At 45.3% G+C, this 22,283-nt stretch overlaps 1 protein-coding gene across 3 annotated transcripts in view; it reads right to left on the reverse strand.

Moving 5' to 3' along the window:
• Positions 1 to 22,283, reverse strand: part of HADHB (hydroxyacyl-CoA dehydrogenase trifunctional multienzyme complex subunit beta) — a 131,946-nt gene that overhangs the window by 23,320 nt on the left and 86,343 nt on the right. For all 3 annotated transcript variants that reach the window (XM_033937946.1, XM_033937947.1, XM_033937948.1), the window contains exons 10-12: positions 10,835 to 10,956; positions 1,669 to 1,748; positions 1,538 to 1,585 (exon numbers count right to left, since the gene is read on the reverse strand). In XM_033937946.1, coding sequence (XP_033793837.1) covers positions 1,538 to 1,585; positions 1,669 to 1,748; positions 10,835 to 10,956 — 250 coding nt within the window. The remainder of the gene's footprint in view (positions 1 to 1,537; positions 1,586 to 1,668; positions 1,749 to 10,834; positions 10,957 to 22,283) is intronic.

Below are 22,283 nucleotides of genomic sequence, written 5' to 3' on the forward strand. Positions count from 1 at the left end.
TAATAACATTTAAAAAGAAAATAAAATTTTGCTCTAATTTGGAGGTCTGATAAGTAGTTTTAAAAGATATAAATTAAATAATAAGAAATGCTGGTCAGCAGGGAAAATAAGATCATATAAGTTTAAAACAGTGGTTCTTAACCTGGGTTCAACCGAACCCCAGGGGTTCGGTGAGTCAGTCAACACACCTCCAACTCATATAGCGCTTCGGTCAAGTTCAATCATCTATCAGTCATTCAGTGATTTTGATCAAGACTGATCGTGTACTCGGTTTCTTGATCTATCAATCTGTAACTAACGCCTTATATACATCAATCAATTCCTGATCAAAATTTGTGTTTTAACTGATAGATGATTGAACGTGACCGAAGCGCTTATGATTCGTGATGATACGCCCCGCTTGTCCATAATTGGCTGCAGGTGATCACGCAACATCGCTTGGCCTATCTGTGCTGCAGGGGATTTGATGCGCACAGTAGTCGAATTGTAACTGTTGGTGATGGTATGTCGTGTGATACCTAGCTTAATATTTTAATCCCTTACTAACTATGTCGAGCAAAATACAAAAGTGGTCGGACGAATATGTACAATATGGATTCACATGTATAACGGAACGTGATGGGAGTCAGCGTCCTAATTGCATGATTTGCAATGCCAAGTTGAGTAATTCTAGTCTAGCTCCAGCAAAACTAAGGGAATAAAGAAGGGTTCGGTGACCACGCATATAAAACTGGTGGGGTTCAGTACCTCCAACAAGGTTAAGAACCACTGGTTTAAAACATCAAGCTGAAAAATGTTATTTTCCTTTCTGCTTCTTAGTGAGCCAAAGTATATGGCACAGGAGAGAGAATGCTCACCTATAAAAACAGGAATAAGCCAGACAGAAAAAAATGATGCTCCAAAGTGAACTACTATGCTACCTATGATATAAACAGCACCATGTTACAAAATTGGTGTCATGTATCTTATAATAAAAATAGCAATATTAAAAACTACAAGTAATTGGAAAAAACATGATTTAATTATACATTTTGGTGGGTGAATGTGTGTACTACAGATACGAATGAATTAACGCAGAATGTAGGGGTTTTAGTGAGGTATTTAATAAAATTTGGAGCCCATTGACTAAATTTGTAAAAACATAATAATGTATTTTCATCATATCTCTTCTTTTCTTTGGTTTATTTATCTTTACACATCCAGGGTGGTGGGGGGTTGGAGGGAGGGGAATAAATATTGATAGTGATATTTGGGTAACTTTATTCTTTATTTGTATTGTATATTAGGATATATTATGATATTATTATATGCAGGAAAATGAAATTATTGGATATTTATGTTACCTGTATAGATAATAGTGTAATATGTGGAATATCTTTTGTTCTTTCATTTGTATGACACTGTTTTTGATTAAAAATCAATAAAGAATTAAAAAAAAACAAAAAACTTTTTTTTTTTTTTTAAACTGACAATGCACCTTATAAAGTGATACTACAACCTAATTTTGAAAAGACAATAGTTTCTGTATTCCACTTACCCAAGCAAGAGTTGATCCTTTGGATCCTGAGATACAAATACGTAATCCCTGGATAAAAGAAACATGCTTGTTAATGCAATAAAGATGAACTTTATGTAAATCTTCAAAAATGCCCTTCTCTTTCCCTTTACCTTAGATAGGCTTTTGGTTTGTATCCCATAGCCAGAGCCTTTTCTTCAGACATCAGCAAAACTGCAGATGCACCATCAGTCTGAAATAGCAAGCAGAAAAATCTAGTCAAAAAATAATCAGCAAGAATAGAAAACAGATGAAAGAGCCCATCTCAGAAGAAATTCTGACAGCAACAGATCTGTTGGTATCTTATTAAAGATCTGTCTGCTTGTAAACCCTATATTTTTAATTTAATAATTTAATATAAAGTTTTTATAGCCCACGCTTTCAACAGAGGATTACAATATTAAAAACACCACACAATTACAATCCATATTTCTCAAAATATATATTTTCAAAACTATTTTTTTTTCTATTTTAAAAGCTAAAAAAAGTCAGCATTTAATCATTAGGTGAATATATAGGATTACATGGAAAACAATAATGCAGAATTACAAGGACGCACTCATGATCTATCTATACAGTGTTTCTCAACTCGGTCCTGGAGTATCCCATTGCCTGTCAGGATTTCATGATATCCACAATGAATATGCATGAAAGAAAGGAGAAATTAGGTTCTTACCTGCTAATTTTCTTTCTGTTATTAGCCTGTAGACCGTTATAGTCCTTACGGATGAGTTATACCTCAATGTAAACAGCAGGTGGAGACAGATTTAAAAAACACTTGTATATTAGGTGAGACTCCCCCCTCTCCTCCAGTCTGCTGAATAGCCAAGCAGAACCTAGGAAATACTAAACTGAGAACAGTAACAACACTCCGAACAGGAGTGTAAAACAACAAACACATGGTAACAACTGTTGGAACAGGAATAGAACAAAAAACTGGTATATAAAATGTCCCAATAGCTTAAGCCATAGCCGCTGTTCTTTTATCTCCCCAACCCTAGAAAAATACTAGAACCTGCAGAAAAATTCAAAAATCTGTACGTGAGCAAAACCCGCAAACACCGCATAACGACAGAAAAGGTGGGTGACTATATCGGTCTACAGGCTAACAGAAAGAAAATTAGCAGGTAAGAACCTAATTTCTCCTTCTGTGTCGCCTGATAGACTGGTATAGTTCTTTACAGATGGGACGTACCAAAGCAGTACCCATCATGGGTGGGACCCCCAAAGGGCCGACACCAGAACCCCCCCCCCCCCCGAATACCGTGTCCCGACGCACTTGAACATCCACATGTTAGTGTCTGACAAAGGAATGCAAGGAATACCAAACTGCAGCTTTACAAATATCCACCGGAGGCACTAGAGAAGACTCAGCCCAAGAAGCTGACTGACCCCGAGTGGAATGAGCCTTGAGAAATTCTGGCACAGGCTTTTTCTGAAGAAGGTATGCAGAAGCAATAGTCATTTTAATCCAGTGCACAATGGTAGCCTTAGAAGCGCCATTCCTCTTAAGAGAGGACCCGTCAGAAATACAAAGAGATGATCTGATTTTTTTTAATCTCCTGGGTCCTCTGCACATAAAAGTGAAGGATCCAACTTGCACAACTGTTTCTGTTCAGAAGGTCCCTCCCGACTACCCAACGGGAGGACCACTGATTGATTGACATGAAAAGGAGAAACTACTTTTGGCTGAAAAAAAGGAACAGGCCGCAACACAACCCACTCCCTAGAAAAACTTCAGAAAGGGAGAACTACAAGTGAAAGCCTGCAGCTCAAAAGCACGTCTAGCCGATATAAAAGCCACCAAGAAGACCGCTTTAAGGGTAAGGTCCTTCAACGAGCAGGCACCCAAAGGCTCAAATAGAGGGCGCACCAGCCCGGACAAGATCAGATTGAGATCCCAAGAAGGAATAGATGGTTGCATGGGAGGCTTGAGCAATTTGGCTGCCCACAAGAAGCGAATGACATCAGGAAAGGCAGTCAAACGTTGACCTCATACCAACCCACGAAAGGCTGACAAGACCACAAGCTGAACCCGGAGAGAAGACCAAGCCAGGCCCCTGTCCAGGCCATCCTGCAAGAACTCCAAGATGGTAGGCAGGGAAGCGTGAAAAGAGACCATTCCACGTGCAGCACACCACCCTTCAAATAGAAGCCAAACCCTCAATAAGCACAAGAAGTTGAAAGTCTCTGGGACCTCAAGAGGGTTGAGATGACTTTACCTGAATACCCCTTCTTACATAGGCAATACCTTTCAAAGCCAAGTTATACGACAAAAGGGACCCAGATCGAACATTGGAATGGGACCCCAAAGCAGAAGGTCGGTTGAGAGAGACAGAGGCAGAGGATCCACTACCAGATGCCTCACGGACGCCTGGGCCAATCCAGAGCCACCACAATTACCAGGCCCGGATGATGAACAATGCGGAGGAGAACTCTGCCCACTAATGGCCACAGAGGGAACATATACAACATACCCTCAGTTGGCCATGGTTGAACCAGAACATCCAGCCCCTTGGCCTGACCGTCTCTGTGACGACTGAAGAAGCGGGGTGTTTTGGTGTTGATACTTGCGGCCATCAGGTCCATGAGGTGCTGACCCCAAGTTTGCACTATAAACTGAAAAGCCACTTGACTGAGGCACCACTCTCCAAGATCTAGCACATGATGATTTAGAAAGTCTGCCTTAACATTCTCCACTCCTGCTATGTGGGAAGCCGAGATGTCCAGAAGATAAGACTCTGCCCAGACCATGAGCAGAGTCACCTCTTGCGCCACCAGAGTGCACTTGGTGCCCCCCCCTGACGATTCACATAGGCCACCGCTATGGCATTGTCTGAAAGGACCCTGACTGACTTGCCCGTCAAGAAGGATCAGAAGGCTAACAGCGCCAGATGGAATGGCTCTGGTCTCCAAAACATCGATCGACCAGGACGCCTTCTCTGTGGACCAGGTGCCCTGAGCTGAGTGATCTAGACACTGAGCCCCCCCAACCTAAGAGACTGGCATCCGTGAGAAGCACCGTCCACTGTGGCTGATCCAGACTCGCCCCTTGGACTAGATTGGGGGTCTGAAGCCACCAACGAAGACTGCAGCAAGCCAAGCCCCTCAAAGGAACAGGATGATCCAGACAGTGCCTCTGGGTGACCACTTCCAAAGAAGAGCATACTGAAGAGGACGCATATGGGCACGAGCCCACATCACTACGTCTAGGGAAGCCGCCATCGACCCAAGACCTGGAGGAAATCCTGCGTCCAAGGACACCGGGATGCCAAAAGAAGGCGAAGCTGTGACTGCAACTTGCTCTCCCGGACCTCTGGGAGGAAGACATCCCCCAAGGAGATGTCGAAACAGAACTCCAGGCACTGAGAGGGGGGCCAACCGACTCTTGGCAAGGTTGACAACCCAATCCAGCAACTGCAGAAACTCTACCACCCGAGCCATGACCCGGAAGCTCTCCTGCAATGACTTTGCTCAAATCAACCAGTCGTCTAGGTAGGGATGAACTAGGATGTCCTCTTTGCGCTATGCCGCCACGACAACAACCAACACTTTAGTGAACGCCCGCGGAGCCGTGGCCAGACCAAAAGGAAGCGCATAGAACTGAAAATGCTGACCCAAGAACGCAAAGCGAAGGAAGCGCTGATGGGAAGCCCGAAGCAGAACATGCAAGTAGTCCTCCGTCAGATCTAGAGAAACCAGATACTTCCCTGGCTGAACCACCTGAATGACAGACCGCAGAGTCTCCATACGAAAAGATGGGACTTTTTAGAGCTCTGTTGAGCCCTATCAAATGTAAGATGGGTCGAAAGGTCCCCCCTTTCTTGGGTACCACAAAGTAAATTGAATACCTGCCGGTGCAACACTCCTGAGGGGGCACAAGAACAACTGCTTTGAGATCCAGCAATCTATGGAGCGTCTGCCGAAAGGCCCACTTCTTCCATGCCATCTGAAAAGAAGCAGCGAGAAAATGATCTGGCAAGGCTTGAGCAAACTCTAGAGCATAACCGTCCCGAATCACTTCCAGCACTCACCGATCGGACATGATCTCTGCCCATTCTGGAAAGAAGTCGTGTAGCCGGGCACCCACTGGAACCAGAGGGAGCGCCGGAAAGGAGTCATTGGGCAAGACAGGCAGCGGGGGACCCAGCAGTGGAATTCTCAGCACCCTGGCGGGCCTCGCGAAAGGACTGTATGCGCTGAAAGAAACGGCCACTGGAAGCCCCAGAGGCCAGAAAGGAAGAGCCCCTTAGACCAGGGCGGAGCCGGCGGAAATCACGCCCATGCCCCCGAGCAGCGCCACCCTACGCCAGAGACCTAGTTCTGTCTTCAGGCAAGTGAGGAACCTCAGAGTCAGTGAGAGTCTGAACCAATCTGTCCAACTCCACACCAAATAAAAAAGACCCTTTAAAGGGAAATTTAGTTAGCTTAGCCTTGGAGGCTTCATCCGCCGACCATGCCCTCAGCCACAAGGTATGACGGGCAGCCACCCCAAAAGCCATAGATTTGGATGAAGTTCACAGCAGGTCATACATGGCATCCGAGAGATAAGACGCACCCATCTCAATTTTGGCAACTTCTTACTGAACTAACTCTCAGTTATCAGATTCCTGATCAAGGACCCGCTCGGCCCATCGAAAAACAGCCCAAGCAACCAGTCCACCATACATTGCCGCCTGAACCACCAGGGCAGAAATATCAAAGCTTTGCTTAAGGAGGGATTACAACTTACGCTCCTCAGAGTCTCTCAAAGAAGAGTTGCCCTCTACAGGCACAATAAGCCGCTGTGCGATAGCCAAGAACACCGCATATACCCCTGGCAAATTCAAGGTGTCCTGATCCCCCTCAGGGATGGGGTACAGGCAGGCCATAGAACGCGAGAAGTGAAAGGGGGCCTCAGGCACCTGCCACTGAGAGAGCACAATATCTCGAATATCCTGATGTATAGGGAAAGAGCAGAGCCCCTGAAGCAAGGGGTCCACAACACACAGGGGGGGAGGGGGGGATCCGACACAGTGTCCTCAAAACGCAGTGCTGAAGAGACCTGAAGAATAAGCTTGTGGAGCTTGTTCCGGTAAAAAAAATGCATACCATGGACGTGTCTTCGCCAACCGACAGGAGTGAAAACCCCTTTGAAGGCGGAATCCGTCCAGGACCAGGTTCTCATCCACAAACTCTCACTCCCCTTGAGAAAAATCATCATCCCAAGAGACTCGGGGCCGTTTGGATGAGAGAGGAGTAGCGGGGGACAAGACGGGTGCTGAAACGTCGAGGGCAGAGCACCCCCGAGACGGAGCAGGACCTCCGGCTGCAAGCAAATAAGCCTTGCACAAGGCTAACATGAAATCATGGGAAAAAAACCCTGGCGGCCCCAAGGGGCCACAGCAGAAACCTGCCTCTGTCTATCCAATACAAGGGGAAGGTCACCTGAGGCTAAAGAAAAAATGGAGGTGCTACCTGCTAAAAATGGAGCTTAAAACCGCCAAAATCGGAGCTCCAGAGGCCTGTGGCGTCTGGGAAGTCTGAACTGTCTCAGCCGCTAAAGTAGGTAAGCCGCAGGAGCTGTAAGGGAGTCTCCAGCCGCTTTGGCGGTAAGGGAAGCCTTTTTACCCTGTCCGTTGGCGGCTGGAAAATCTCCTGCGTGGGCACTTGCGGCGGAGTTCCCTTGTCGTCGACACCCGATGCCAACGAGGATCCTCTACCACTCTGGCATGCATAACGCTTGCACAGGCCGGCCACGACTGCCTTGCGTCTGGAGCACAATTTCACTTGCAAAGTGCTCATTGTGCTGTAAACTCTTCCTAGCTAGAAAAGAAAGTGCTGGTTAGTGAAAAATACAGTAAATTACGACACATGTAAAGGGAAATAGCCCTTTAGACCTGCACAGCCTCAGGATTTGGGGTTTTTATTTTTTTTCTCTCAGAACAGACCCCACTGGCACTCGAAGCCGGAGGCCTGACCGGTATCGGTGGCCAGGCTGCCAGCTGAGGCACCGCTACAAAAACTTGGGGCGATGGGAGAAGTGGGGGGAGGGACCCAACACAAGACTCGCCAGGTTTGACCAGGGCAGGATTAATTCATCGAGGGTCCCTAGGCACCCAAATATACTGGGCCCTGCCCCGCCCCAGGCGGAAACAGGAAGCTGCATCAGAGGGAAGCTTTAGGCAAGCAGCACCGCTTGCACAATTACAGTTCCCGTTGCCTTTCTTACCCACGTTGCTTGCTTGTCTTACTTTCCGTCGATGGGGGGGGGGGGGGGGCTGCGTTGCCGATCGATGCTGGCGGGGCCCATCGATGTTTGGGAAAAACAATGTTGATGCTCTCCTTCATCGGGCCCCCCTGACCATTTCGGGCCCTAGGCACATGCCTACTTGGCCTATTGGTTAATCCTGCCCTGGGTTTGGCACCCCCAAGGTCGGATGGATCCCCAAATAGGACCCGTCCAAGCTCTATCCGACAATAAAAGGGAACCAGGAGTCCTAAAACAAATTCCAACAGGCCTAGGCCTAAGAGGGGGAGCCAAGTTAGTTTTACCACACTGCTTTGGAGACTGAGAAAGACTGGTTTAGGAGAGGGGAGCCTCAGCTAATATACTACAACCAAGTTTTAGTCTAAATCTCCACCTGCTGATCATAGTGAGATATATACCGTCAGGCGACACAGAATGAGGTAATAGGAATGGTCATGCCTGCCATTCATTCATTCATAAAGTTTGCATATTCCATTCTGAAGAGAATGTTTTTTTGTTCAGTTCTATCTCAAAATTGGAGACATTTGATGTGGCAACTTATGGTTGCACTTTTCTTGTTCAAAAGCACAGATGAAGGGGAACACCAAGAGTGTAAAATTCAGAAGATATACATACTGAGACAATGCTCCCAAAGGCATTAATGCACTGCTTTCCCACAAGAACTACAAGTAACAGAGTATGAGAATTATTTGAAGGTAGCTAGTTGCAGGAAGTGCTGTTAGATGGCACAGTGGTGGTAAGAGACTGTGATTATGTATGAGGGGACATGGAGATTCCTGAGAAGGTAAAAAAAATATTAAAAACCTCCAAAATACCTCTCAATTTCTGAAGGCCAGGAAATAAATATGAAAATAGGATATAGAAGGCCCAAGAGGAGTATCAAGGGTTAATGTTATAGATAAAAGAAAATATTCAGTATATAACAGGGGTGTCAAAGTCCCTCCTCGAGGTCCGCAATCCAGTTGAGTTTTCAGGATTTCCCCAATTAATATGCATGAGATCTGTTTGTATGCACTGCTTTCATTGTATGCTAATAGATAATAATAATAACAGTTTATTTACCGCAGGACCGTGAAGTTCTATGCGGTTTACAATGATTAAAAGGTATTACAGATTGAGTGGAATAAACAAAGTTCAAAGTTAGTGAATAACAGTTCTAAAGATCATTTGTTGAGGACTAAGATTGTATAGGTCAGTTACCTAAGTACTTCAGGAACAGATGTGTTTTTAGGCGTTTCCTGAATTCCCTATAAGTAGTAGGCACAAGCAGTTGTTCCAGGTCTTTACCCCATAATGCTGCTTGATATGAGAAAAGATGTTGTTGATGACTTTTAAATTTACAACCTCTAACCGGTGGAGGCATATTCATTGGGGAAATCCTGAAAACCCGACTGGATTGCGGCCCTCGAGGAGGGACTTTGACACCCCTGGTATACACTAAAGCTTATTTTAAAAACACAGCCAATATATATTTTTTTCTGAGTTGTTGGAAGTTGAAAACTGTTTGCATAATCAATGTCTGTTCCTGTCATCTGCTTGCTTGCCATAACAGAACAATGCTGAATTGCAAATCAACATGGAAGACAGAGTGATCCCAATTAAATAGCAAAAGGCTAGACATCAAATTGAAACACTTGGGGTGGACATCACTGATTAAGTGACCTCATGCTTCTCAACGGTCTTTATTATAAGATAATACTATTCATCTATGTGTGCTTTTTCCTTTTTGCCTCACTCAGGGACAGAAGGTAAAGGGCCGAGTGGAATAAACACCCCCTTTCCTCTATGCACACATTCTTCACTTGAATATCATGGCTCAGGCATCATTTATCCTCGGGCCATATGCTCTAAATCAAGTTATCACATAACAGAGTTCATTAACAAAAATCAATGCAAGGCAAGTACTCTTAAAAGTTCCTTTAAATTTAAATTAAGTTTCGTTTAAATTTCACATTCTGGTGGGCAAATTTATGTTTAATTTATAAATATGAGAAAGTGAATGCTGATTTGTCGGGAAACATAAAAATTTTTAAATTAATATGGGGCCCATTGATGTCATTTGTAGATTTATTATAGTTTTGAATTTGTTGTTATATCAATTGCACATCCAGAGGGGGGGGGATTTTCTTTTAATTTCAATTTTTTTTATTGATTGGGTGATAGGGTGGGTGGGAGGGATTGGGTAGAGTCTTAAATAATTAAATATTTATATAGGTGCTTAGTATTTCCTTATAAAGATGAAATTTGACATTTGCACTTTTGGAAGGGTATAAATATACTTTATCAATAACTATATAATAATTTTTAATGGGGAAATATGTTGATCTTATTATATATTCTAAGGATTTTAAGTGATATATAAAGTGTAAAATGTATCTTTTTTCTTGTATTCACTTAATGAAAGTATTAAAAATGAATAAAGATTTTCAAAAAAAAGTTTCTTTACTCCATCTGTGGAAGTCAATAAATGGAGCCGAAACTTAAGGACTAATCAGTGCTAGCGCTATTCTACAAAGGGTACCTAACTTTTGAGCACCGGACTTACACCTGATGAAACCTTGTATCAATGCTTGTGCCCAAGTTAGATGTAGTTAGGAAGCATTCTATAATTTCATGGGCAACTTTTCAAAACTTTCCTGACAGGTCCATGGACCCTCTTTTGAAATAGGTGTCATGGGAGTTAAGAAAGCCTTACAGAAAGCATGCATTAAGATGGGAAAGTGAATTTTAATGAGTGCCCATAATTGATTGTTAGCACCCAATTATTGATGGTTCAAACCTAGTTATCCAATTTATTCACACACCCATTGTGAAAGTGTCCCCAAAGTTGGTGATGCATCTTTGGGTGCCATATACAGAATCCAGGGGCGAGTATTTCAGTTTTGCTTCATTATATTCATTTCCCCCCCCCCAAGACAACAGAGCATTTCAATTCCATGTCTATCCACAACAAATGAAAGCCTGGGAGCCTTCTATGATAATGACATCTTTTGATATACTATTTTACATTATCTTTGTATGTATGTTACCAGAAAAGAGGAGTTTGCTGCCGTGACAGTCCCATGAGGCTTAATAAATGCAGGCTTCAGCTTTGCCAACTGTTCCATAGAGGAAGGACGAATCCCATTATCTTTAGTAACAGTTTCCTTTCCTGAGAGAGATATTAACAATTGTAAATGCAAATGCTCTTATTTATAGAGGTAAAATTAGCTTCTCAAAGTTTAACATCTGATTTAGATAAATGCTTTTTATAAATCACAGGATTGCTAAAAGAAAAAGTTGGCGATCAGGTCTTAGAAGGTTGGAGAAATTGGGTCTCTTTTCTCTGGAGAAGAGGAGACTTAGAGGGGATATGATAGAAACTTACAAGATCATGAAGGGCATAGAGAAAGTGGAGAGAGACAGATTCTTCAAACTTTCAAAAAATAAAAGAACAAGAGGGCACTCGGAAAAGTTGAAAGGGGACAGATTCAAAACGAATGCTAGGAAGTTCTTCTTTACCCAACGTGTGGTGGACACCTGGAATGCGCTTCCAGAGGACGTAATAGGGCAGAGTACGGTAATGGGGTTTAAGAAAAGATTGGATAATTACCTACTGGAAAAGAGGATAAAGGGGTATAGATAGAGGATTACTGCACAGGTCCTGGACCTGTTGGGCCACCTCAAGAGCGGACTGCTGAGCACGATGGACCTCAGGTCTGACCCAGCAGAGGCATTGCTTATGTTCTTATGTAGTATTTAGCTATAGCAGATGTTCTGAGGACAGCTGGATATAAATCCTTACACATGGATCATGTCAAATCAACAGAATCCAACAAAGGAATTTTTCTCCAGCTCTGAAACATAGAGTATGATGGCAGAAAAGGGCCGTCGGCCCAACAAGTCTGCCCACTCAAGAACCCTCCCTCCCTCGAGAATCCATCTTTAAAGCATTCCTCTGGAGCGACCCCATCTGTCTGTCCCATCGTCCCTTGAAGTCATGCGTGGTACTGGTCTCGATTACCTGACGTGGAAGACCATTCCATCGATCAATTACCCTTTCGGTGAAGAAGTATTTCCTGGTGTCCCCATGAAATCTTCCCTCCCTGAGTTTTAGCGGATGCCCTCTTGTCGCCGTGGGACCCGTAAGAAAAAAGATTTCTTCCTCCACCCCAATGCGGTCCATGAAGTATTTGAATGTTTTTGAGACTCTGCATGTTTTTGAGACTGTGCATGCTTTTCTCTTCCTGATTGCTGCTGCCACACAGAACCATGTCGGTCCATTACAGGCTTAACTGAAATACAAATTCTTGGGGAGGTGGGAGGGAGGAGGGATTGTGAGGATTTATATCCTGCCATCCTCAAAGAACATCTGCCACAGGTAAGTAACTGTTTCTCCCAGGACCAGCAAGATATGGAAATCTACAGGCTGCCTTTAACAAAGAAAGGGGAATATATAACAAGGGTTTCTGTAACAGGCAGACATCCAATTATTTTTAGCGTTTCTTATCTCAGTAATTTTCTTTCTTGTAAATGTGTCTAGTGTCCTGAATGTTAGGGTCTTGTATCTGAACTAGCAAGTTGCTTACAAAAAACTGTCAATCATGCCTTCAACTACCTCCTTCCCAGGGAGCTGCTCCTGCCCCCTCAGTTTGTACAAAAGCAATCAATTAGCACTGTAATAAAATACATAACTGGAAAAAGGATAACGGGGAAATACCAATATCACAATACTGTTCTGCTCTGTAAAAAAAACATAGTAATTAACATTATAACATCCAAACTTGTGCAACCAGCACTATCCATGTATAGAGCTCATACATAACCACATATATTAGTTACTCATATGTTCTGCCACCAATCAAAGACTTAAACCAGAATGTATGGTCTTGAGGATTTTCCTATGCATTATTATTTTTTTTATATTCTCTCAGCTCCTCAGAGACAGAGACAGAGAAATCTTAAGGCTGAAGGCAGGCAAAGCCCATTCACAAGGTAGGGCTTCAGGACCACTAGACACATCTACAAGATTGTACTAGAAAAAAAAATTATGTTCATATCTTGGAAATCTGTCTAGTTGTCCTGAACACTAAGGACATACCAAAGGAGTCCCTGGAGTCTAAGGCGGGCCCGCTGAGCCTGCTTTCAAAACAGAGGCCCTGAAAGCGGCAATCTTTCCTGGCTGCTACACCCACCCTAGAGAACCTGGCAAAGGTATGAAGGGTAGGCCATGTAGCAGCTCCACAAATCTCCTCAGGTGAGACTGCCCTAGTCTCCACCGAAAAGGCAGCAACCCCTCTAGCAGAATACGCTTCAAAGTGATTGGGGGCCGTTTATCACAGCCCACATATATGGAGGAAATGATCATTTTAATCCATCTAGAAATTGAGGTTTTAGATGCAGGCCTCCTTTTCTTGGCATGACTAGTCAGAACAAAAAGGCAACATACTAACATAGTAAATGATGGCAGATAAAGGACCTGAATGGTCCATCCATTCTTCCCATTAGTTACACCCATTATCCCAGGACAAGCAGGCAGCATATTCTTGACTGATGGGTGACGGCACTGACGGAGCCCCGGTACGGACACTTTTAGAGTGATTGCACTCTAAGAACTTGGAAAGTTCTAGAGGCCGCACCGCGCGTGCGCCTTCCCGCCCGACATAGGCGCGCGGTCCCCAGTTTCTTAGTTTCCGCGGAGCAAAGAAGACGTGTGTTCAACGGCTGTTGAACAATTTTTTCTATTTTTGCCTTCCACGCTCGCGTAAACCCTTTGGGAAAGATCTTTTCCCTCATTTTTTCTTTTATTTCTTTTAATTTAAAAAAAAAAAAAAAATTTCTATTAGTAATTTTTTTCCTTTTCTTTCGGTTTCGCCCTGGCGGGGCCTATTGCCACTATCGAAGCCTCGGGCTTCGATTTGGCTGAAGCCGTTTTTCCATTCATGCCCCCTCAATCCGGGTTTAAAAAGTGCCAGCGGTGCGCTCGGCCAATTTCACTGACAGGCCCACATAACTGGTGTCTGCAGTGTCTTGGTCCGGATCATCGAGCGTCAACTTGTACCCGCTGCGCATCTTTAAAGAAAAGGACTTTGAAAAACCGCCAGATCCAACAGCGGTTGCTTTTCGGTGCCGAGATGTCCGACTCCGCTACACCGGCACCGACATCGGTTCCATCGCAGTCGGCACCTTCTTCGTCGACACCGCGCGACACCGCGCCGGCGTCGCACCCTCCAGGTAAGCCGGCTAAGAAGCCTTCCCCGCTGGAGCGTCCTCCGGTCTCCACTGCAGTGAGCCCAATCCTGCCGACCGTGAAACGCCAGCGGAAGCGCTCCGCTCCGATTGAAGTTAGCCCTTCGACATCGGGTTCTTCTTCGGAGTGTAGAGCGGCACCTAAGGTACCGCAGAAGAAAAAAGCGGTACCGGTGCCTTCCTTAGATGAGCGCATTGCCGCCGTCTTGCAGGTTCAGCTCAGGGAACAACTCCAAAAGCTAATTCCTGCTATTTTAACCCCGATCCTTCCAGAACCGGTCCGGTCTGAGCCACCGGTACCGATAGTGGAGCAATCTTCTATTCTTGTATCCATTCCCTCGGTGCCGGTGCACTCGGCCTCATCGACATCGATGCCACTTCTTGCACCGGAACCGAGACATCAGTCGGTACAGACTTCGGCACCGGTGCAACAAGTGACATCTCCCGGTACCGTGTCGATGAGATCGGGTAAGTCAGTACGCAAATCCCGACATTTGGAACCTTCGACTCCAGAGTCCCGGGATCGTACATCTCATGTAAGAGACCCTGATCTGTGGGGAGACTCTGAAGAACCATTCCTTTCTGAAGGTGAATGTTCTTCTGAAGAAGAGGATTCTGCGTTGCCTGATCCTTCTTCAAGACAGGAATCCACATCTTTTACTTCTTTTTTGAAAAATATGTGTGACTCCATGTCTATTCCTTTGGAGGCTGAGTCTAAAAAATCTAAAGCTTTTTTGGATGCACTTGATTTTGACCAGCCTCCTAAGGAATTCCTGAAGCTCCCTCTGCACGATATATTACGGGAGACATTCTACAAGAATTTGGAGACTCCTTTAACAATTCCTGGAGCTCCCCGTAAGCTTGATTCCTTGTACAAGGTGATTCCTATCCCTGGATTCGATAAACCCCAGCTTCCTCACGAATCCTTGTTAGTGGAATCTACCCTGAAAAAAATCTTCAGGAGCTAGTGTGTATGCTTCTGTACCTCCTGGCAGAGAGGGTAAGGCAATGGACAAATTTGGTAAGAGGCTTTACCAAAATGCAATGTTGGCCAATAGATCTGGCAACTACGCATTCCATTTTTCTTTTTATCTCAAACACCTCCTTACCACCATGGCCTCTTTTGAAAAGTACCTTCCCCAACGAAAACAGCAGGCTTTTCATCAATGCTCTTCTTCGCTATTTCAGCTGCGAAAATTTATGGTTAGATCTATCTATGATACCTTTGAGCTAACCTCAAGAGCTACAGCTATGTCTGTAGCTATGCGTAGGCTTGCCTGGCTTCGGGTATCCGAACTTGATGTTAACCATCAAGATCGGTTAGCCAATGCACCATGCCTGGGGGATGAGCTTTTTGGGGATTCCATGGACTCGACTACTCAAAAGCTCTCAGCTCATGAGACACGTTGGGATACTCTGCTCAAAAATAAAAAGAAGCCCCCTACTACAAGGCCTTTCAGACAGCAGTCGGCTTATCAGCGCCGCTATGCAGCTAGACCATTGCAGACACCTTCCCAACCACCTAGACGTCAACGCCAACCACAACGTCAACCTCCTAGGCCTCAACAACAACAACAGCCTGTGAAGCCACCTCCACAACCAAAGTCACAACCCTTTTGACTTAGTTCTCCAAAGCATAGCCAGCGTTCAAATTTCCACCCACCTTCCTCAACCCATAGGTGGTCATTTATCTCTTTTCCTCAGCCGATGGAAAATCATCACCTCGGACCAATGGGTCCTCAACATCATCCATCACGGCTACTCTCTCAACTTTCAAACTCTGCCGGATCTAAGTCCACCAAAAGAGTCTGCTTTGAACTCTCCTCAATCTGTCCTTCTAGTTCAAGAAGTTCAATCTCTCCTTCGCTTAAATGCAATAGAGGAAGTTCCTCCAGATCAGCAGGGGCAGGGGTTCTACTCCCGTTATTTTCTAGTCCCCAAAAAAACAGGAGATCTAAGACCCATTCTAGATCTTTGAGATCTCAACAAATGTTTGGTAAAAGAAAAATTCAAAATGCTTTCTTTAGCCACTCTTTACCCTCTTCTCAATCAAAACGACTGGCTATGCTCCCTCGATCTCAAAGAAGCTTACACTCACATTCCGGTCAATCTGACCTCCAGGAAATATCTTCGTTTCATGATCAATCATCATCATTACCAATACAAGGTGCTACCCTTCGGTCTTGTCTCCTCTCCAAAGGTGTTCACCAAATGTCTCATTGTGGTTGCAGCTTTTCTTCGCTCTCACCATCTCCAGATTTTTCCTTACCTAGACGACTGGTTGATCAAAGCTGCCTCATCTCAGTCAGTTCTTCTGGCCACGAATCAAACCATCCTCTTTCTTCAAATCCTGGGATTCGAGATCAATCTTCCAAAATCTCACCTCATCCCCACTCAAAGACTTCAGTTCATTGGAGCAATACTGGACACAATCCTCATGAGATCATTCCTTCCATCCAATCGTCTTCAGACCCTCCAATTTCTCTGTCAGCAGGTACTGTCTCAAAGTTCCATATCTGCCAAACAAATGATGATTCTTTTGGGTCACATGGCCTCCACAGTTCACGTCACTCCCCTTGCGCGTCTTCACCTGCGCACTCCTCAATGGACCTTAGCCAACCAGTGGTCCCAGGCGACAGATCCTTGCTCACGACACATATCTGTGACATCATCACTTCGTCGATCTCTGCAATGGTGGTTGATATCCTCAAATCTATCCAGAGGTCTTCTATTTCATCTGCCTCAGCATCAGCTTGTCATCACCACCGATGCATCCCCTTATGCTTGGGGAGCACATTTGGACGAGTTTCAAACTCAAGGGGTTTGGACACCTCAGGAAATGAAACATCACATCAATTTCCTGGAACTCAGGGCAATGTTTTATGCCCTCAAAGCATTTCAGCATCTTCTCTTTCCTCAGGTACTTCTACTATGCACAGACAATCAGGTTGCGATGTATTACATCAACAAACAAGGTGGGACAGGCTCTCGCCTATTATGCCAGGAAGCCCAGAGAATCTGGACTTGGGCCACAGATCACCACTTGTTCCTGAAAGCGATCTACATCCAGGGGGAGCAGAACTCATTAGCGGACAAACTCAGCAGAGTTTTACAACCACACGAATGGACTCTCGATCCATCGACCTTGCAGTCCATCTTCGACCAGTGGGGCACTCCTCAAGTGGACCTCTTTGCAGCTCCTCACAATCACCAACTGCCCAGCTTCTGCTCCAGACTCTACACTCCTCACCGTCTGGCAGCGGATGCATTCCTCCTAGATTGGTCCAATCTGTTCCTGTATGCTTTCCCTCCACTTCCACTCATGTTACGCACATTGTTCAAGCTCAAGAGGGACAGAGCCACCATGATTCTAATCGCTCCAAGATGGCCCAGGCAGCATTGGTTCTCCCTTCTACTTCAACTCAGTTCCAGGGATCCTTTTCTGCTTCCAATATTTCCTTCTCTGCTTACACAGCAACAGGAGACCCTTCTGCATCCCAACCTCCAGTCTCTACACCTGACAGCTTGGTATCTCTCGGGCTGACTTCACATGATTCTCTACTGTCTCAGCCCGTTCGTTCTGTCCTGAATGCCTCCAGGAAACCGACCACTCTTCAGTGTTACCATCAGAAGTGGACAAGATTTTCTTCTTGGTGTCTTCTTCATCATCATAATCCCACATCTCTTTCAGTAGAGGCATTGTTGGATTACCTACTTTTTCTGTCTGACTCTGGCCTCAAATCTACCTCCGTCAGAGTTCATCTCAGTGCTATTGCGGCTTTTCATGAGCCAGTCCATGGAAAGTTCCTTTCAGCTCATCCCCTGGTCACCAGATTCATGCGAGGTCTTTTTAATTTAAAACCTCCTATTAAAGCTCCTCCTGTGGTCTGGGATCTTAATGTGGTTCTATCCGCTTTAATGAAGCCTCCATTTGAACCTTTGGCGAATGCCTCTTTCAAGTTCCTCACTTGGAAGGTACTTTTCCTTATTGCTCTCACCTCTGCCAGGAGGGTCAGTGAGCTCCATGCACTAGTTTCTGACCCACCTTTCACAGTCTTTCATCATGATAAGGTGGTTCTGCGTACACATCCAAAGTTTCTTCCTAAGGTTGTCTCTGAATTCCATCTCAATCAATCCATTGTTCTGCCTGTCTTCTTTCCGAGGCCTCACTCTCATTCTGGTGAGCAGGCTCTACATACTTTGGACTGTAAGCGGGCTTTGGCTTACTATTTAGACCGTACTAAGCCCCACAGATCATCCCCACAATTCTTTCTGTCGTTTGATCCGAATAAATTAGGGCATCCTGTTTCTAAACGTACGTTGTCCAATTGGCTTGCAGCGTGCATTTCATTCTGTTATGCTCAGACCGGACTGACTCTGGAAGGTTCTGTCACGGCCCATAGAGTCCGAGCTATGGCAGCATCTGTAGCTTTCCTCCGTTCCACTCCTATTGAGGAAATCTGCAAGGCTGCCACTTGGTCCTCAGTTCATACTTTTACATCTCATTATTGTCTGGACGCTTTCTCCAGACGGGATGGACACTTCGGCCAATCTATTTTGCAAAATTTGTTTTCCTAATGGCCAACCTTCCCACCATCCCTCTTTTTGTTAGCTTGGAGGTCACCCATCAGTCAAGAATATGCTGCCTGCTTGTCCTGGGATAAAGCACAGTTACTTACCGTAACAGGTGTTATCCAGGGACAGCAGGCAGATATTCTTGCGTCCCACCCACCTCCCCGGGTTGGCTTCTTAGCTGGCTTATCATAACTGGGGACCGCGCGCCTATGTCGGGCGGGAAGGCACTCGCGCACGCGCGGTGCGGCCTCTAGAACTTTCCAAGTTCTTAGAGTGCAATCACTCTAAAAGTGTCCGTACCGGGGCTCCGTCGGTGCCGTCACCCATCAGTCAAGAATATCTGCCTGCTGTCCCTGGATAACACCTGTTACGGTAAGTAACTGTGCTTTAAAAATACATGATTAAATTAACTTCTCTTCTTTGATATTTCTGAGCCATAGACTGTAAAGTCTACCTGGTATTATCCTAGGTTCCAAATGCTGAAGTTGCTGTTTAAGCTCACTCCAGGCTATCCAACCATCCTGTTGTTTTCAGGATATCTATCATAAGTCCGGCCAATAACATCCTCATATTCCAATTTAGTGGACTTCCCATTGATGACCATCCTACACTGAATCACCACATATGGGACACAGACTATGCAAATCTGTCCAATTCCGGCCTTAGGTGATCCAAAAAGGTGAAACTCATTGGTAACTTTGAGGCACTCGCTTGACATCCTGCAAATGCAACGCTTTATCCCTTTTCTTAGACCCTATAGGGCGAAAAGTGGGCAAATGGACTTCCAGCATGACGTGGAAGGCTGAGACTACTTTGGTGACATCTGGGTGAGAGGCGCCCCCCCCCCCCCCCGAGCTTGGCAACAGGAAAGGCTTGCTATCTGCATTGTCAGAGAACCTATCAACAGCCTTTCTGAAGTCCTTCACCACACGTCAGTGCTGAAAGGACTTCTAGATTTTAGCATAGGCTGCCATCATGGATGGCTTCTTAGCTCTGAGAAAGGTGGTAACGACCATGTCCAAAAAATTCTTGCTTGTCAGGGCAGCCTGCTCCAGAGCCAAGTTGTAAACCCCAAATGTTCTGGATTCTTGAAGAGCCAATCCCTGAGTGAGAAGATCCACTTGGATTGGCAGTCTGAAGCCTTCATCTTCTGAAGATGGACTAGAACTGCATACCATGGTCTGCAAGGCCAATCAGGCATCACTAAGGCTACCAATCCAGGATGGATCACAATCCTAAGAATAACTTGACCAAGCATGGTCCACAAGAAAAGCAAGTATAAGAACTTATTCCCCTGCCACTGTTGGACTAACACATCCAATCTTTTGCATCCTTTGCAGAGCTCCAAGTGAACAGAAGGGAAGTTAACAACATTAGCTGAGCATGTGTGGGGGATGCAGGTATTGGCAGCTGGAAGTGCGTGGCTGACTTTCCTGTTAGGCCAGGGTCAGTCCATAGCTGCCAGAACCACTAACAACAGATATATGGCCACTTTCAGGAGAGAAATACTGTCTACTTCTAGGCTGCAACATTCCTTATACCGGTAATGTCACCAGAAGTGTTCAGTTTATCTAATTCCATCTGCAAGCAAAGAGAGAAAACCTGCCTGCCAGACAGGGCTGTATCTGTATCATCCTACTAGATGTCACTCTCTTCAATAAAGGAGGATGTCATCTGAGGCTAATTTCCTATGTGTTCCTATTCTGGAACACAACTGAAGAAATTTCGTGTTCAAAGGAGTGGCAAAAGATTTACTGAGGAGGTGCCCAAGGGCTACTTGTGGTGTATTAAGACTTGACTCAGTTTATCTGCTAAGATGTGGCCTTTTTTTGCCAGATACATGGCTCCAAAGGACATTCTGTGAGAAAACACTCATAATTCTAAAGCATTTGTATTAACAATTTCTGAAACTGTTTAAGGCCTTTTTTTCAAACTATCTCTGGAAAAATAGCCACACTGAAATCAAATGACTTGATGAAAACTGCCTTGTTCAAGACCTAAAGAGGCCTACACTAAATCAATGTAAAACAACAACAGAAAACAAGTTCTAAAAAAGTAGAAATTTCATGTAATGAAGGTGTCTGAAGAGAGAAACTCATATGTGGCTTCATAGAAAGTGAATGACTGATGTGATCCCATGCGCTAGCTATAGGTGAAATACTGTAATAAGTATGTGTGGTTGAGCTCTATTCTTCAATATTGAAGTTACCACACCGGGCTTACCCATGTGTGAAGATTGTCCTCTGAAACAGATTTTAAATATTGTGCTCCTTATTCCAGTAGAGATTGATAACAGCAGACCCATGGCAGGCTCAAAAGACTGTGGTGCCTTTGCATAGGTGCCCTTTCCCTCCAGTGAGAGAAAGAGAAAAAGAGAGAAAGAAAGAAAGAGAAAAAGAAAGAGAGAAAAAGAAAAAGAGAAAGAGAGATTCTGTACAAGGATTTTGGTGTTCTTTATCACTGCACCCTGAGCCAGTGCCAACCAAAGGTTGAGCAGGCTCTGAGCAGATCACTCCTCAGGTCCTTCCCTCCCACACTTCATGCTGCTACTGTCACTTGTTTGTCCCTCCAGAAAGCACAGTTACTTACCGTAACAGGTGTTATCCAGGGACAGCAGGCAGATATTCTTAACGCATGGGTGACGTCACCGACGGAGCCCCGGTACGGACCTTTTTAACTAGAAAGTTCTAGTTGGCCGCACCGCGCATGTGCGAGTGCCTTCCCGCCCGACGGAGGAGTGCGTGGTCCCCAGTTAAGATAAGCCAGCTAAGAAGCCAACCCGGGGAGGAGGGTGGGACGTAAGAATATCTGCCTGCTGTCCCTGGATAACACCTGTTACGGTAAGTAACTGTGCTTTATCCCAGGACAAGCAGACAGCATATTCTTAACGCATGAGTGACCTCCAAGCTAACAGAGAGGGAGGAGGGATGGTTGGCCATTAGGAAAATAAATTTTGTAACACAGATTGGCCGAAGTGTCCATCCCGTCTGGAGAAGGCATCCAGACAGTAGTGAGTAGTGAACGTGTGAACTGAGGACCAAGTGGCAGCCTTGCAGATTTCCTCGATGAGCGTGGAGCGGAGGAAAGCCACAGAAGCAGCCATAGCTCTGACCCTGTGGGCCGTGACAGCACCTTCCAGTGAGAGACCGGCCCGAGCATAACAGAACGCAATGCAGGCAGCAAGCCAGTTGGAAAGCGTCCGTTTAGAGACAGGACGACCTAGACGGTTAGGATCGAAGGTCAGAAAGAGCTGAGGAGACGAGCGGTGAGCCCTGGTACGATCAAGGTAGTATGCAAGGGCACGCTTACAATCCAGCGTGTGTAACGCCTGTTCCCCAGGATGGGAATGGGGCTTAGGGAAGAAGACAGGCAGTACAATGGACTGGTTGAGGTGGAAGTCCGAGACCACCTTAGGCAGAAATTTAGGATGGGTACGCAGAACCACCTTGTCATGGTGAAAAACAGTGAAAGGTGGGTCGGCAACCAGTGCATGCAGCTCACTAACCCTCCTGGCAGAGGTGATGGCAATGAGGAAAAGCACCTTCCACGTAAGAAATTTGAGTGAAGTTGTGGCAAGAGGCTCAAACGGAGGTTTCATGAGGGAACCACATTCAGGTCCCAGACGACTGGAGGGGGCTTCAGAGGTGGTTTGACATTGAAGAGGCCTCTCATGAA

Source organism: Geotrypetes seraphini, chromosome 3 (assembly GCF_902459505.1).
Source record: "Geotrypetes seraphini chromosome 3, aGeoSer1.1, whole genome shotgun sequence".
In the NCBI taxonomy this organism is placed as follows: Eukaryota; Metazoa; Chordata; class Amphibia; order Gymnophiona; family Dermophiidae; genus Geotrypetes; species Geotrypetes seraphini.